A 15,755-nucleotide genomic window follows, 5' to 3' on the forward strand; every position below is an offset into this window, starting at 1 on the left:
ACTATAAATTGAAACGAATGATCGAAACAGTCTGCACATCGTAGCAAGATATGATTTACATAAAGAATAATAAGAAAAATATAATTTGCTCTCTTTGATTGAGTACTATCAACGACCTTTGTTGAAGTTCAATTACTCCTCGTTTTTTGATATCTCTCTACCTGGAATATATATATATATATATATATATATATATATATATATATATATATATATATATATATAAAATACATTTGTACTACTACTACTACTACTACTACTACTACTACTACTACTACTTATAATAATATTAATAATATTAATAATATTAATAATAATAACACTAAAGAGAATCTGATAAATGTAGTTTCATGGAATGTCAAAATCTTCTGATGCCGGTTGCTTCTGTGTTTGCGAATTCTTCAGCAACAGAATTCCAGTCTGCGAAGTTCTATGATGCTATACAAGGCTTTTTCCACATCTGGATCAATGAAGCCCTGGAAAGAAAAGAAAAAAACAAACTCTAATATTGCGAATTAAATAAAATTGAAAAGTTGCTTATAATAACTAGGGCTATGACAAAAGAATATTCTTTTCATTATTTGGACTCTCCAGTATATATCATTTTTTTTATACATGGGCATCACCACTTGTCAAGGCTCAGAGGCCACTCGAGGATAAGGGTTAAAGAGTGTACAGTAGTCAATTAGACAATATAGTAATCGTTAGTAATGGAAATTTGGTAAATTCGTTAACTTAAGTGGAACGGCTCATCAAGAACTTGTTTACGTTGGACTAGAAGACAACCATATTGTAGTCAGCTGGAAAGCAGGAGAACGGAAGACAGTTCCACAGGCGTGCAGTTCTAAGAAAGAAGCTTTGTTTATGGAATCTACGTCTAGGTTTAATCACAGATAAAGAGTTGGGGGAATTATTGATAGTGTTTTCGACTAGACGATGTAATAGCTAATATCTTATATGTTTTTAGATAGTGATGTGGTTATCGATTGATTAACTGTGTCTAATTGTGTCGGATATATACTCAAGAGTCAAAACAATGATAAGAATATTTTCTGCTCATAGCCCCCATAATAACCCAGTTCAACGTATCTATAGAAATGAGACAACAACAAAATGGAAGTTTCATTCTATATTAATAAACAAACTTTATTTGTTATCTTCGTTAGTGGCGTTTAGCAGAAGAGTACAAGAGAGAAACGTGTTAGTAAGAGCGTCATAGATAAAAACGTATTAGTATGTGAGTTCATTGTTCGTACGCGCACGTGTATTTATAACAGTCGTGAAGAGTTCGTTGTGTGGGAACGAAGATTAAATATCCGACAATTAGATATAGGTCAGGCCTGTTGAAGGAGAAAGAGAGAGACAGATGTTCTTGTGTGAAGATAGAATGTTCGTTTGAGTACAGCAAGTGGAAGCAAGTAGGAGTTTGAAGAGAAATATAGCTTGTAATACTCACGTTGGGCCTGGGGCGAAAGTCCCAAGCTAATATGTGCTGTCTGCTGAAAGGAATAATCCCCCCCCCAAAAAAAAACGTCATGCTTTCCCCTACATCTCGGTGTTGTAGCCAATGAAAAAAGTGGCCTTCAGGTCGCCCTCAACTACTGTCGACCATATTAACTTTTATTTCATAGACCTTGAACTCGTGTCGACTAATAACTTTCACTGGTGGAATCGTAAGAAAATAGTAAATGCGATTGAGGAAGCTAAAATTCTCAAACTTAATCAATAGCAACACGATAGTGTGGATGGAAGGTTCTTGTCCAATTAATGACGAAGACAAAGAAGGAAAGAAGGGAGGGAATTTGGTACAAACCTGAATTGCACTTATCAAATGAAGACGATAATTTTCAACGATTTCTCCGAATTTCTTCTCTGCTTCCTGTAAAAAAATAATTTTAGGATGAGTTTGGTAGGAAGCGGCATAACTAGTAGAAAAATTGAAAAAAAAATGTTTTTTTCTTATTCTTTTTTTTTAGTTTTTTCTTTCATTGTCTTTCTTTTTCTTTAGGAGGGTGTGTGTGATTATTTCCCTCATGGTAATTTGCTTGTTAAAAGATCAACCAAAAAAAAAAAAAAAAAACTAAAAAAAAAAAAAGGCAATCAGAATAAAGGAAAATGTGGCATAATTTTTGTATTATTTGGATTCATCGAACTACTAATTCTTATCTTGAGTGTGATTTTCACAACGTTTCAGTCGATGTAACCTCCGACCTTCTTCAGGTGTGTTTTGTCGAACTCGGGAATGTTTCTGTCGTACTCGGGAATTTGGACGGAATTTCGAGCGGAACCCTTTATTTACTTCACGGGGGTAGCATGCTCTTGTTCCGTCAGCCATGACTGGATAGAGGTCCTAAGTAATTCATAATCGTATTTTTCGATCGCCCACATTGAGAATTGAACCATCAACCTTCAGGAGAATATCACTTTTTTAGTATTCTAGTATGAATTTAAGGAGCCTTAAACCTATTTTTATTTCTAGTTGTAAAATCACCATTTATTACTAATTATTACTATATATTAACGTATATCTATCTCTATACTTATTACTTGTATATATTAATGTTTTTACTTATTACTCATATATATTATCTATTGTTTATAATTACTGGTTCCCATATCGTATTGAATTGTATACTAGGTCTACTTAGTAGTTGGTTATTCCCCAGCATATGTGCTGCTTCTTTCAGTTGTCTTATTCTCTACCGTTCCTCTCTGTCTCTAATTTTTACTTCGTTCCATAGTGGTAGATGGTTTCCCTTTTCCTTCCAGATATGGTCAGCTATACCTGACTTTTCAGTCTCTCCACATACTACGGCTTTTCAATGTTCTTCTAACCGTACTTTCATTCGACGACACGTTTCACCTTTGTATAGTTTTCCAGATTTACAGGGGATTTCATATACACAGTTCTTAGTCATGATTTTTTTTTTTCTGTAGGGGGCTTGACTCTCACAAGCTGTTTCCCAAGAGTTGAATCACTCCTGAATACTATCCTGATGTCATATGGATTACATATTCGTTGAAGTTTTTTAGACAAGCCTTTCATATATGGTATACAAACCGCTAGTATAATATAGATGACAATATTTTGCTCCAGAATAACGCCGATATAACAATATTTATTGTTACTCTCCTCCCACTTATCAAATATACTCGTAAGGAGGTTTTCACAGCACTGCTAAAAATATCAAAAATAAAAAAATATCAAGAGTAATAAGGTCGATAATAATTATTAATGTAGAATCAGTTATAAAAAATAAAGATAAAACAAACGAATGCTGATTTCTGCAAAAATTACTGAACTTCACTCCAAACCATTAGTAGCTGATAATGCAATGCTCTATAACAGGCCTGAAAGGAAAAACGAATGTACACATATCCAAGGCAATGACAGAAACCTTAGAAAACGACCTCCAGTCCTTGGTGAAATGGGAGCATGAATGGATGATAATATTTATTGTAATAATACCAAGGATACGTTTCTTCCCTTTAGCAATTACAATAAGCCTTCTCAACCACCTTACCTGAGAGCCTATCCTTCAAACTCCTTGCCTTAGCATTCACAGGATACATGAACTGGAACAATTACATCGGTGACATTGCAAAGGCTGCTGTAAAGAAGGTGGATTCCCTGTATCGTGCTAGAAAATTACTTACACCTGAGAGTATCCTGTGTCTCTACAAAGCCACCATTAGCGCGTGCATGCAGTATTGCTGCCATTATTTTCTCCCTCTTAGAAAGGATCCAAAAAGAGTCTACAATCTAATAGGTCTCACACTATCAACCAAGCTCCAACCTCTGTCCCATCACCACAATGTTGCATTGCTGTGCCTCTTTTACAAGTAATTTAATGGAAGATGATCTGATGAACTCGTAGCACTTGTACAATATACATACCCTGACAAACACACAGCAGCAAAATCCCGACCCTTCATCATAGAGGTCCCTAGATGTCAGAAACTCTAATAGCTTCCTCCCCTGGACGGCTTAATTTCAGAATTCCCTCCCAACTTCCTGCTTCCTTGATTTTACTGACATACAGAAGTTTAAATGTAATGTGAACAAAAATCTTGCTCATCTCCTTACATATTCCCCTGTAGACAGTGTCCCAAATAGTAGTCCCTTATGCTCAAATGGCAATATTCCTTGTTGGGGATAAACAAGTGTAAAAAAAAGACCATCTATTATATAAAAGAGAAAATGTGTGTGTTTGTGTGTCTGCGCACTTTTTTTGTATGTCCAGCAACGGCTTTTTTCGGGGTGGGGGCCCTCGGGGGGCGGGTACCATTTCTTAGAACTTTTTATATACTCCCTAGATTATAATATCTCCAATTTACAAAAGGAGATCGTCCATCTTTTATTTGAGTGACTTTTATTTTATAAAATTCCCGCTATTCTCCCTTCTTGCGTGTTTGTTTGTGTTTTTGGTATAAAAACAAAACTAAATCGAAAGCGAAGGCATGTTCTTGGTCTTTCGGGCCAGGCGTCCAGAAAGCAATTAGCTTTGATCACCGTGTGGACAACCCCTCATATCAGACAATTGCTATTCATTTGGGCACTTGGGAGCTGAGCACGACCTTATGGTGAAGAAAATAAATATCACGAGAGATTTCATTTCTTCACCAACTCCAGTCAGTCAACAGCTTTTCATTGATATTGCTAAATTTAAATGCTTTTCACTTCCATTGTCATCGTAGCAAAGTGGTAACATCTCAGGTTTTTTCCCTTCGTGTCACGGGTTCAAACCTTCCTGCCAACTAACACTTTTTTTCCCTTCTTTTACACCTCCAAACACCCTGAGCAACGCTAGGCACCCCCACTAGTCTATTAAGGGCAAATGTCTGTGTTAGTGTGTGTGTTTGTGTGTATGTCCACTAAAACTTTTGTCATCCACATCGTACAGGCACAAATTCGTTAAAAAGAGCGATCTCTCAGACACATAACATCGAAAAAATTTTAAAAATCGTCAATTATTTTGTGTAGAAATGTCGTTTTGTTTGAAGAGGATGGTCAGATAAGAACCTTACTTTGGACATGGTTTTCAAACCGCACATGCATAAACCATTGTTATGTTCTTCCTTTTTAAAAAGCTAAACTTGCAACATGATAGCATCTGTGTCCTCGTAATTCCATCGATAACGCATTCGCTTACTTACTAAAGTTATGCGAGTTCATGCCCAGCACGCTGTAATTTTTTCCTTTTTTTTTGCTTACAAAAGTTGGTTTTTGTTTTCGCTTCTGGCTGATGGTAACCAAGTCCCTAGTTTTTTTATGACTAGGAAACGTTGGGCGCCCCCACCCCGAAAGTTAAAAATAAAAGCAAAGAAATACTTACAATCGATTGATGCTGAAGTCTGCTAATTTCATCTTTAAGCAGTTGGATCTTGGAATTCACATCTGAGTTTAAATTGGAATTGTCGACATCCGGAATAGAACTTTGTCTGTCTTCGTTCTGACTTTTCAAGAAATGTATTTCCTGCTGCAACATGCTGTGCTCTTTTTGCATGGTGAGTGTCGTCATATTCATTTCTTCAAGTTTCTCTGCAAGTTTCACCTTTTCCGCTTGGAGCTCTTGCTTCTCGAAATCTAACATCTTAACAATGGCGTTGTGTTCCTCTTTCATTTCGGCATTCGCCTCTTCGAGAATGTCTTTCTCTACCAACAGCTTTCGGCACTGATCCTCCAAAAGGCTATTGTCTAGTTGCAATACGGTCAATTTCTCATCGTCCAATCCGCTGCTCAGTTTTTCCACGGTTTTCTCCAAGAGTTCCGTCTTCTTACATAGAAGGTCATACTCTTCTTGGAGATCGTTCTTCTGCTGGGTCATCTCCTCCAGGTCCTGTTTCAAATTATCTTTCATGTTTAGAAGATTACAGTTCTGTTTCGTGGCCTTGTCGTTCTCCTGCTTCAGTCTCTGTTGAGTCAGATCAAGTCGATTCCTTTCTTCTTGCAAGATTTCATATTGCTCTTGCAGTATGTCTCGTTCACTCAGCAGCTCGTTGTAGTTGCTCTGCAAGAGAGCGTGTTGCTCCTTCAGGTTCTTCAGTTCTTGAACAATCACCACCTCGTCTTTCAGATTCATATCTTCTTCCGGAATTATTTCAGAACTAACCACGTTGATTTTGTTGGTGAAATGCTCTTGATTTTCCATCGGGTAGAGATTCTCTTGTAACAGATTGTCAACATTTTTATCTTGGACATCTTGCCAATTGTCTTGACTCGGTAACTAATTGGAATAGAAAGAACAACTGATTACATATATATAAATAGCTTAGTGCATTAGAAGAAAAGAGTGAGCTCAATTCTATAAGAGGAGACTTATCTGGACAATATAAAGCTCAACCATTGGAGCTTATATCAGAGAACAATAGGAGTGGGAAATGAAGTCATACTAAATTAAAATCTTGGAGCATGACGCCCCATGTAATCCCTCTTGTTCAACCCTGCTTAGAACACACCCATTCGCCCTTTCGCCTTAAATCATCATCACAATACCCCTCCCAAAATCATACACCACTTCATAGTGCTGTTGTCATCTCGGATGCATCTATCAAAAAAATGCCCCTACATAGACAATAGACATCTTACACACCGATAAAATAGAATTACCACCCATCCACACTATATCTCCACTTTAGCCCTAAAACCTATACTACATACATTTAAGACTATGATAAAGACCCTACACACCTTTCTACATTACACTCTATACAATACGCCCCTCCTTAAATTTAAATTTAATTCGATAAAACTCCGCCCAACATCATGTATAATTTTAATTGATCTATTTCGTTCCTAATGAATCCCACGCTAGACACCGCATTCCCACTATGTTACCTAGCATCTTCTCTATTCTTCTGATGAGAAGCATTAGGCTTCGAAATGCCTTGGCATAAAGAGTCCCTTCTATCCACCAACTAATTGTTTGTATTCCCTTATTGAATAAATAAACCAATCTATATTTACCAATATATAGTTTTTGTGACTTCATTCCCATTCCTATTGTTCTCCTATATATATATATATATATATATATATATATATATATATATATATATATATATATATATATATATATATATATAGTCTAAAGAAGCTTTGAATAAAAAAAATGTAAAAATAAAAATAAAAAATCAGTTTAACCGTTGGGCTACGATGGGTGCGAATTTTTTCACATCACATAAGATCAAGTCTAGGGTCTTTGAAAAAGAATTTTTTCTTATCAAAAAACAATACAAACATTTTTATAAAAAAAAAACAAAACAATACAAACATTCAAACATGTGTTTCAAGCATGGGTTTCATTCATTGATTAATGCAGTTAGGGCAAAGAAGAATTCCACAGTGCTTGAAGACACCATTTTTGCAGTTGTTTGTAATAGTAAAAACTAGTTGTTAAAAAATTAACAGACAGCGTAGCCTGAGGGTTAAATTCCCGGAAAAAAAAAAAGAAACTAAATTTAACCTATCGCAGATTAGCACCTACATAATCTGACTTCTGAATCAGTGAATCTATTATGCCCTTAACTCATCAGAAGAAATAGCAACAATCAATCCGTCAAAAGGGAATAAAGTGTGTTTTAACATGATCAAAATCCGAAAATTGGAAAAGAAACTGAATAAAATCTATAAATATAAAAGCGAAAATGTATGTTTGTATGTGTGTTCGCTTTTTCTGTATGTCTACAAAAGGCTTTTTTCAGAGAAGCGGTCGGTTGGTTCACAACTTTTTAAAACTTTTTATATCACATATAAATCGTAATATCTCACAGTTAACAACGAAGCTCGCCTGTCTATTTAATTTGCTCGACTTTGGGAAGATAAATATTCAATATTTGTCGCTCGCCGCATGTGAGTTAGTCTTTTTCCTATAACATCTTGGGAAGCGTTCCCGCAGTAAATGAAATACTATCCCACAGTCAAACTTGACCTCATTAACTCATTAAAACGGGCACCTGCCAAATCCAAGTAATTAAATAAATTCAAACATGTTTCCGTTAGCATCTCGTGGTGGGGCAATCGTTAACGTCGCACTTTTTTTTTTTTCACACTTTAATTTACAACTTTGCCTCAACGGTTCGGGTTCGAGCCTCATACTTACCTACCAAAACATTTTTTTTAACCCCCCACCCCTGGAGTTTCCACACACACCTCCAAACACCCGGGCAATGCCGGGTACCCCTCGCTAGTACCTTATAATATCTTTCCATTATGCCATTTTATTTTAAAATGGCGTAATGATAACATAATATAAGATATTTACAGCTTCTCTTCCAATTTTCGGATTTTAATCATGTCAAAACGCACTTTCTTCCCTTTTGACAGATTGATTGTTGCTATTTCTTCTGATGAGTTAAGGGCATAATAGATTCATTGATTAATATAAAAATTAAGTGATTGATTTTGCGCTACGAAATAGATACTGTTAAGAATTGTAAAGGTCAACTGAATTAAAGGAATGAATTATAAGATGGTTAGAATCATGAACTTTGGAATATAGTCTTTTGTCATTTATTCACTATATTGCTCTGTAATTATATCGAGCTTTTTAAATAAGGATTTTTTTTTTGATTTTTTTTTTACATAGGCATCACCACATTATCAAGGCCCAGAGGCCACTCAAGGATAAAGGGTTAAAGAGTGTACAGTAGAAATTGGACAATATAGTAATCATTAGTAATGAAAATTTGGTAAATTTGATAACTTATATGGAACGGCTCATCAAGAACTTATTTACTTTAGACTTGAACACAACCATATTGTAGTCAGCCGGAAAGCAGGAAAACGGAAGTGGCATATATTATATTTCCACAGATATATATATATATATATATATATATATATATATATATATATATATATATATAAAATTATTCTATTATAAATATATATCCCTATATATATATATATATATATATATATAAAATGAACTCATTTTTTCCCCTCTGATTTTGACCTTAATAGGATTGAAAATCAAGACATTTCATGCAAATGTAATATGCACAAACTGCAGCACATTATCTGAGGTGTGTTATAGGACTATTACCTCTACACTTTCTCGATAATCGTAGATTCCTATATTTTTTCTGCTGAGAGTACACGGCCAAAATCGGTTAGAATCAATGAAAATTGTAAAATCTTTTCTCTCTAATAAATTCCTCCTTCCCTCGCCACCATTTACACCATTGCGGGATCGTTCACAAGGGACAGTACAAAGAAACACCGGTTTGGATTTTGTTTACTTCTTAGTTGCTTAAAAAAACTGGAATGGAATTTTAACATTCTTTTTCGTTCTATGCTTTCTACTGAATGAAACGCACCATGGACTTAACCGATTCGAAGGGTTATTTATGCCATTTTTTCTTTTGCTTTATTTCATTTTGTAGTTGATTAAAAAAACTGGGATGGAATTTTAACGTTCATTTTCTACTGGATGAAATGTACTATTGGACTTAAGTGAATCGAAGGATTATTTATGTCATTTTTTTTCCGCTTATCGCTGAGTGTGTGTGTGTTTTTTTTTCGTTTTTCAAAACACGTTCATTTTTTTTCCCTTGATTTTTGCTTTTTGTTTTTCCGATTTCTTTTTTAAAGAAGTTTTACGTTTGTTTGCTGTTTTTTTTTTTTTTTTTTTTTGGGTTTTGCCGAGTTTTCACAGAAGTTTAACATCGTTTTTTATTTTAATATTTAAGCAGGGTTATTACTCCGCTTATTTTTACTTTACCCCCCCCCCTTACACACACACCTCCAAACAACCGGTCAACGCCGAGTACCCCCGCTAGTATAATATATAATGTATATTTTATGTACGTTATTAGCTTAAAGACTTCTGATACTTCAAACCCTAAAACTACTGACTCACCTTTTTTATGTATTGCTTGTTGCCCGTCAATTTGGTCAACAGTTCGTCCACGTTTTCTTTTTCAAAATCATCTAAATAGAGAAACAAGAAAGTTTCGTTGTTTATTCAGAGTAGATCTTTTTTTCTCGTTCAAACGACTGCATATGAGAACAATAAGGACAGAACAAAAAAGAATGGGAAAATCTCTCTCTTCACAGGGGTTCTATACACCTCTTCTCATTTACATAAATAAAACAGTAGACGCGTATCTGACTGTGTAAATATTTAACCAATAAACTCGTAAACTACAGGTCAAATAGCACTGAAATTAACAGGGAATAGTAAGCGTACACCGAGGATAGCTGATACGGAGTAAAATCTTTGTACAGCAGTCGGCAATTTGAAATGCGGCTGTTCATCTCAACTTGCCGGCATGTTTCTACTTCCCTCTACGAAATTACACAGACAAATTTTGGTCTAAACATTTGAAATCTTACTCGGAGGGCAAGTTATGAGCAGTACATAGGGTCCAAGCAAAGCTGGGCTGAACTGCTAGTTATAACTAAAACTGGTTTCATTTTAAATATTTCTTTTCTAGCTGGTAAACTCAAACGGTAAATAAAGCGGCTGGGGCATGAAGGAATGAGGCTGGAGTGCGAAATGTTTTGGTTTCGATTCTAGCTGATGGCACCCAAGTATTTTTTTTTTACTTTTGAAATCAGTGCTATATATTAGGTACAATATAATGATTAGGGCTAGGGCAACAGCATATTCTTTTCAATGTCTTGACTCTCGAGTGTGTATCCATCGATATCTTATATGCTTTTATATAGAGTGGTGTGGTTATCGGTTGATTAACTGTGTCTGTGTCGGATATATACTCAAGAGTCAAAACAATGATAAGAATAGTCTTTTGTCATAGACCTTATAATGATTACTAGAGAATTGGCTATATAATAACAAATACGGAGTCTGCATGAATTAAAATATATTTAAGCGCATTTTACAACTGGCAAGATCGGACGCCTCCGCTACCGTGTAAGTCTACAATAAAAATTGTGGGAGAAAATTGGATTAAGACCCAATGACAGGCGTCCTCTCATGGCAAAGCGATTAACACAAAAGTTGCGGATTTATGATCTCTTTTTTTATTTTAATTTTAATTTTATTTTATTTTATTTATTTTTTTATTAATAGGATATTTTACATTCAAATTCAATTCTCTTAAGCCTGGATCAGCAATGCAACTGAACAACCAACTTCCGCCTATTTACTACATTTAACCAAACCAGGAAAAGAATGAAAAAAGGTTTCTGCATTGGAACTTTCTGTATCTCATTTAGTTTTGAAATATTAAAGAATCAGTGGCAGATGCCCCACCCCATGCTATGAAAAGGGTATCAATTAGTGGTGGAATGATTCTTATATTTTTTTTCCAATTCCAATACAATTACTGATTCTGTTCTGAATTCTTGATTCCGATATAATTACCAATTCTGATTCTTTCAAAACTCTAAATCTTTAGTTACAGAGTTGCATCTATTTATTTATTTTTCAGATTATCATAAAACTCTACGTAACATGTTCATTATGTCCTTATATAAGTTCAATTGCCGTGTTTAAGGGAAAGTATGGAGATAGATACCCCTCTCACGAACTGAAAATGAATAGAATTGTCGAATCTTTATGCAACATTTAAAACCAACTTGCTAGATATCAGTACATCCTTGGACCAGAAAATCTATTATTAAAGAAAACAAATCAAATATAAATTAAAAACTGAAATAAATAGTTAATATTAACATTTTCAGTTAATAAAAAATAACAATAAATAATGGTACCTCCAACGCGCACCACAGTTTTAACCCGCTATATGTAACACGATGTAATTGTAACTTAATTTAATATTATCATCCTAACTTTTTTTGCCATTTAAAAGAAGAAGCTTCAAATAAACTGCTAATATTAAAAAAAATTTTTTTACAGCACACAAAACTAATGAAAATGCGAGACAAAAATCGTGTTTACATTATCGACGCTTTAAAACAACGATCCTGTGTAATGACGGTTTTGAAGCCGTAGACATACCCGTGTTTTAAAAATCTGGCAAAAATCAAATATTAGTCATATCTTCTTGAAAATTTTGATATTTATTCATTATTAAATAAACTTACATAATAAAAGTAGCTTTCGTTAAATATATTAGAGGAAATATATTTTAGGTGTTCTACCCCCCATATTTTATGTTACAAAAACTAAACAAAATAAATGTAGGTCGATAAAAATTTAAACATTTTTTTAAAGCTGAAAATAATTAAAAATCGTTATATATATATATATATATATATATATATATATATATATATATATATATATATATATATATATACATAATCCTGTTATTTTTTTCACTTACCTTAATGTTGTGAATAAAATTGGACATAAAATCAATATTATTATGCTTAAAAAAACAACACTTTTCTTAATAATTTTTTACTCGATAATATAATTATTTGAATTACAACAACAACAAAAAAAACAGAATTCTAAAAAATAATTATTTTTAAAAATAAATATTAAAAATGATATTAAATTCAAATATTATGCGATATGAAGTTTAAACAGATTTTTTTTAATAATAGGTTTCCAATAATATAAAAAATATATTCATATCAGAAAATATAAGACTATTGAGATAATAGAAATTGTAAATCCAAAATTGGCCTAAAAATTTCGTTTGGATTTTATTATTTAAATGGATAAAGGGTGATCCTTATATTTTGCGCCTTTTTAAAAAAAGTACGGAGGCCTATAAGCAACATTATTTTTAGTTATTAAGTTGCCTGGAAGCAACATTATCTTTAGATATTATTTTTAGATAATAAGTGTCAACAGAAGACGTTAAAATTAATTTTATTAACTCTCGACTGCGTAGTTCGTTAATAAAAATGTATTTGTTTTACAAACGGTAAGTCTTATATTGTTTTTTATCCATAGCAAAAAAACAAAAAACAAAAAAAAAATGTTACTTCCATTAACCATTATAACGCGAATGCCCATCCATAGAAATTGACACAAACACACGAAATAATGACGTCGCTATTAATGTGTTCAATGCTGACGTTTTACACACCGCCGTGGAGATATCTAATGTTCATACATTTTTTTCAAACGTAACAAATGAATGTGTGCTGGGTTGATGTATACATTTTAGTTTTAACGGTAAACAAAAGAATCAACAAAACAATTAAAAGAATCGTTTTTCGTATCAGAAAAAAAGTCCCAATTTTTCCGATTTCAATTCCGATTCCGACTGCATAAAATGTTCCGATTTTTCCGGTTTCCGATTCCGATTAATCATGTCCTACACTAGTGTCAGCTGTATTTATTTGCTTCCTCACGAGAGCCAATTAGGCATAAGGCCGTTTTTTTTTTATTGTAATGTTTTTAATATGTCAGCACAAAAATCTCGGAGATGGTCTGATTTTCTATAATAAAAAGTGTTTCGTTTCAAACCGAATTTAATTCTCTCCAGCCTAGACTAGAAACAAATCTGCCACATCCAAAATCGTTGACATTGCCCGCCAAGTTACCACCTCCCTCTCATTGAACCAAATTAAGTCCATTTCTTTTGATCTCATTTTCATATATTAGGTTGGTGCAAAAATAGTGTCGTTTTTTATCACACACATATATATATATATATATATATATATGTACGTAAAAAAAAAAAAGACATTATTTTTGCAACAACCTAATAAGTTCACAGGACTCATCTGGCCAAAGAGGCCCGTCTCTCTACAATCAGTCTCTTTCTCAGTTTTTGTCATTAATAGTTTTCTTCCTACACAATGCTATTCTTGTCCGTCAACTATTTTAGTAGATCGCTGCATAGTTAGATAATATGTAATTCGATTTCATTCCTTCCATATAACCATTATTCGGGAACTTCACTTTGCCTCTTGGCCTTTTGGCTAGGAGCAAAGTGTAGTATCTGTTCTGATACTACGAAGACAATGTTGGCCTTTTGGCCGAGATCAAAGTGTAGTATCTGTTCTGCAGATACTGCAAGCAAAGACCATATGTGGGGGCGACCCCACATATAAGACCTTGGTCAATGTAGGGGCAACCCTTCATACCAATTGTCACTATCCAGCTCCCCTACTCCCCGGGGAGTTGGTCCCCATTTCCCCTTCACTCCTCACTTTAAAAATCGGCCTTGTGCCTAATTTGCTCGGTGGGGGAGCAAATAAATACCATCTGTTCCGGCAGATACTGCACTTAAGATAATTTGTACCAGTCAATGGAGGGGAAACCCTCTATACTGGGACAATTATTATTTTTGGTAACCAGAGTGACCCCTTTTAGGGGGGCTGGTTTTTACCTCACATTAAAAACGGCCTTGTGCCTAATTTGCTCAGTGGGGGAGCAAATAAATACCATCTGTTCCGGCAGATACTGCACTTAAGATAATTTGTACCAGTCAATGGAGGGGAAACCCTCTATACTGGGGCAATTATTATTTTTGGTAACCAGAGTGCCCCCTTTTTGCCTACTTTTAGGGGAGCTGGTTTTTACCTCACATTAAAAACGGCCTTGTGCCTAATTTGCTCAGTGGGGGAGCAAATAAATACCATCTGTTCCGGCAGATACTGCAAGCTATGACTAGCTATGACTAGCAAAGACCAGATGTGGGGGCAACCCCACATGCCTGACCTTTAACCAGCTCCCATTTCCCACCTCTCGGGAGCTGGTCCCCTTTTCCCCTTCCCCCTCCCTTCACTCCTCACATTAAAAATCGGCCTTGTGCCTAATTTGCTCGGTGGGGGAGCAAATAAATACCATCTGTTCTGATACTACACTTCGTCTTTTCTGACCCTGATCAGTTGAGGAGAAATCCTTCTAGATTGAGGCAATGTTTATTTTTGTTCCCATCCCGAGTGCCCCCTTTTGGGGGAACTAGATTTTCCCCACATTAAAAATCGACCTTATGTCTAACCCTGGGGCGGCAAGTAAATAGGTACCATGATTCCGACCCGATTGAAGAATTTTCTGGACGCCATCTTAAAAAGGGATGTAATATTGTATTAACGAAACATGATGCTTCTTGAAAGACATGTAAAAATCAAATATGGCATTGCAAAATACATTATCAGAAAACGAGTACGGCAAATACATCTGCCAGTTCCAACCCGGAACTCTAAAATTAATTAGGAATTTAGAAAGGATTAAAAAGAAAATATGCAAGCATAGTTATTTGTAATATTTCATGAAATATATTTTATTAATATTATGATATCAATTAATGATATACATTAGTCAGATTAGCCATCCATACCTACGGTTTCATGTAAACTGAAAATCTAGCCCATTGGACGAAAAAATACCAAGATTAACCATTCTTTAATCGATAATCTGAAAAGTGGTTATTCAACACATTTGCTGAAGAACGGCTACACTGTATTCTTAAGCATGATAAGCTGCATTTCCAATGATTCTTTGAACCCGCGGGTACTGATGACCAATCGAATTAATGCATAGAGTTTATTTGTAACCAAATATGCTCTTACATGTGTAATTGGGCATTCTAGTCATTTATCCTGTATCAAAACACACACACACACACACACACACACATATATATATATCTATCTAATATATCAATCTACTCACACTTTCATTTTACTATATGCATTTACTTTTTTTTTTCCTGAATTTGCAGATACCAGCCATCCTCTCCCCTTAAATAATTTTTACTTTTTTATTTTTATTCTTATTTTATTTTATTCTATATTTTATATTTTATTTTTTATTATATTTTATTTTTTTATATTTTTTTAATTTATTTATTTATTCTTTATTTTCTATATATTTATTATTTATTTATTTTTATTTTCCTTTTAGTGTCGTTTA

The 15,755-nt window shown here is 34.2% G+C and overlaps 1 protein-coding gene and 1 pseudogene across 1 annotated transcript in view; one reads left to right on the plus strand and one right to left on the minus strand.

Annotated features, from left to right (window-relative positions):
• Positions 1 to 318: 318 nt before the first annotated feature.
• Positions 319 to 15,755, minus strand: part of LOC145259858 (uncharacterized) — a 1,597,463-nt gene continuing 1,582,026 nt past the window's right edge. Inside the window, exons 19-22 of the mRNA XM_080117703.1 lie at positions 9,864 to 9,934; positions 5,337 to 6,227; positions 1,814 to 1,879; positions 319 to 476 (exon numbers count right to left, since the gene is read on the minus strand). Of these exons, the coding sequence (XP_079973829.1) occupies positions 402 to 476; positions 1,814 to 1,879; positions 5,337 to 6,227; positions 9,864 to 9,934 (1,103 nt within the window). The 3' untranslated portion in view covers positions 319 to 401. The remainder of the gene's footprint in view (positions 477 to 1,813; positions 1,880 to 5,336; positions 6,228 to 9,863; positions 9,935 to 15,755) is intronic.
• Positions 13,797 to 13,977, plus strand: LOC145260063 (U2 spliceosomal RNA; annotated as a pseudogene).

The sequence above is a fragment of the Euprymna scolopes genome, chromosome 35 (genome assembly GCF_053919585.1).
Source record: "Euprymna scolopes isolate OS-2025 chromosome 35, ASM5391958v1, whole genome shotgun sequence".
NCBI classification, from domain to species: domain Eukaryota; kingdom Metazoa; phylum Mollusca; class Cephalopoda; order Sepiida; family Sepiolidae; genus Euprymna; species Euprymna scolopes.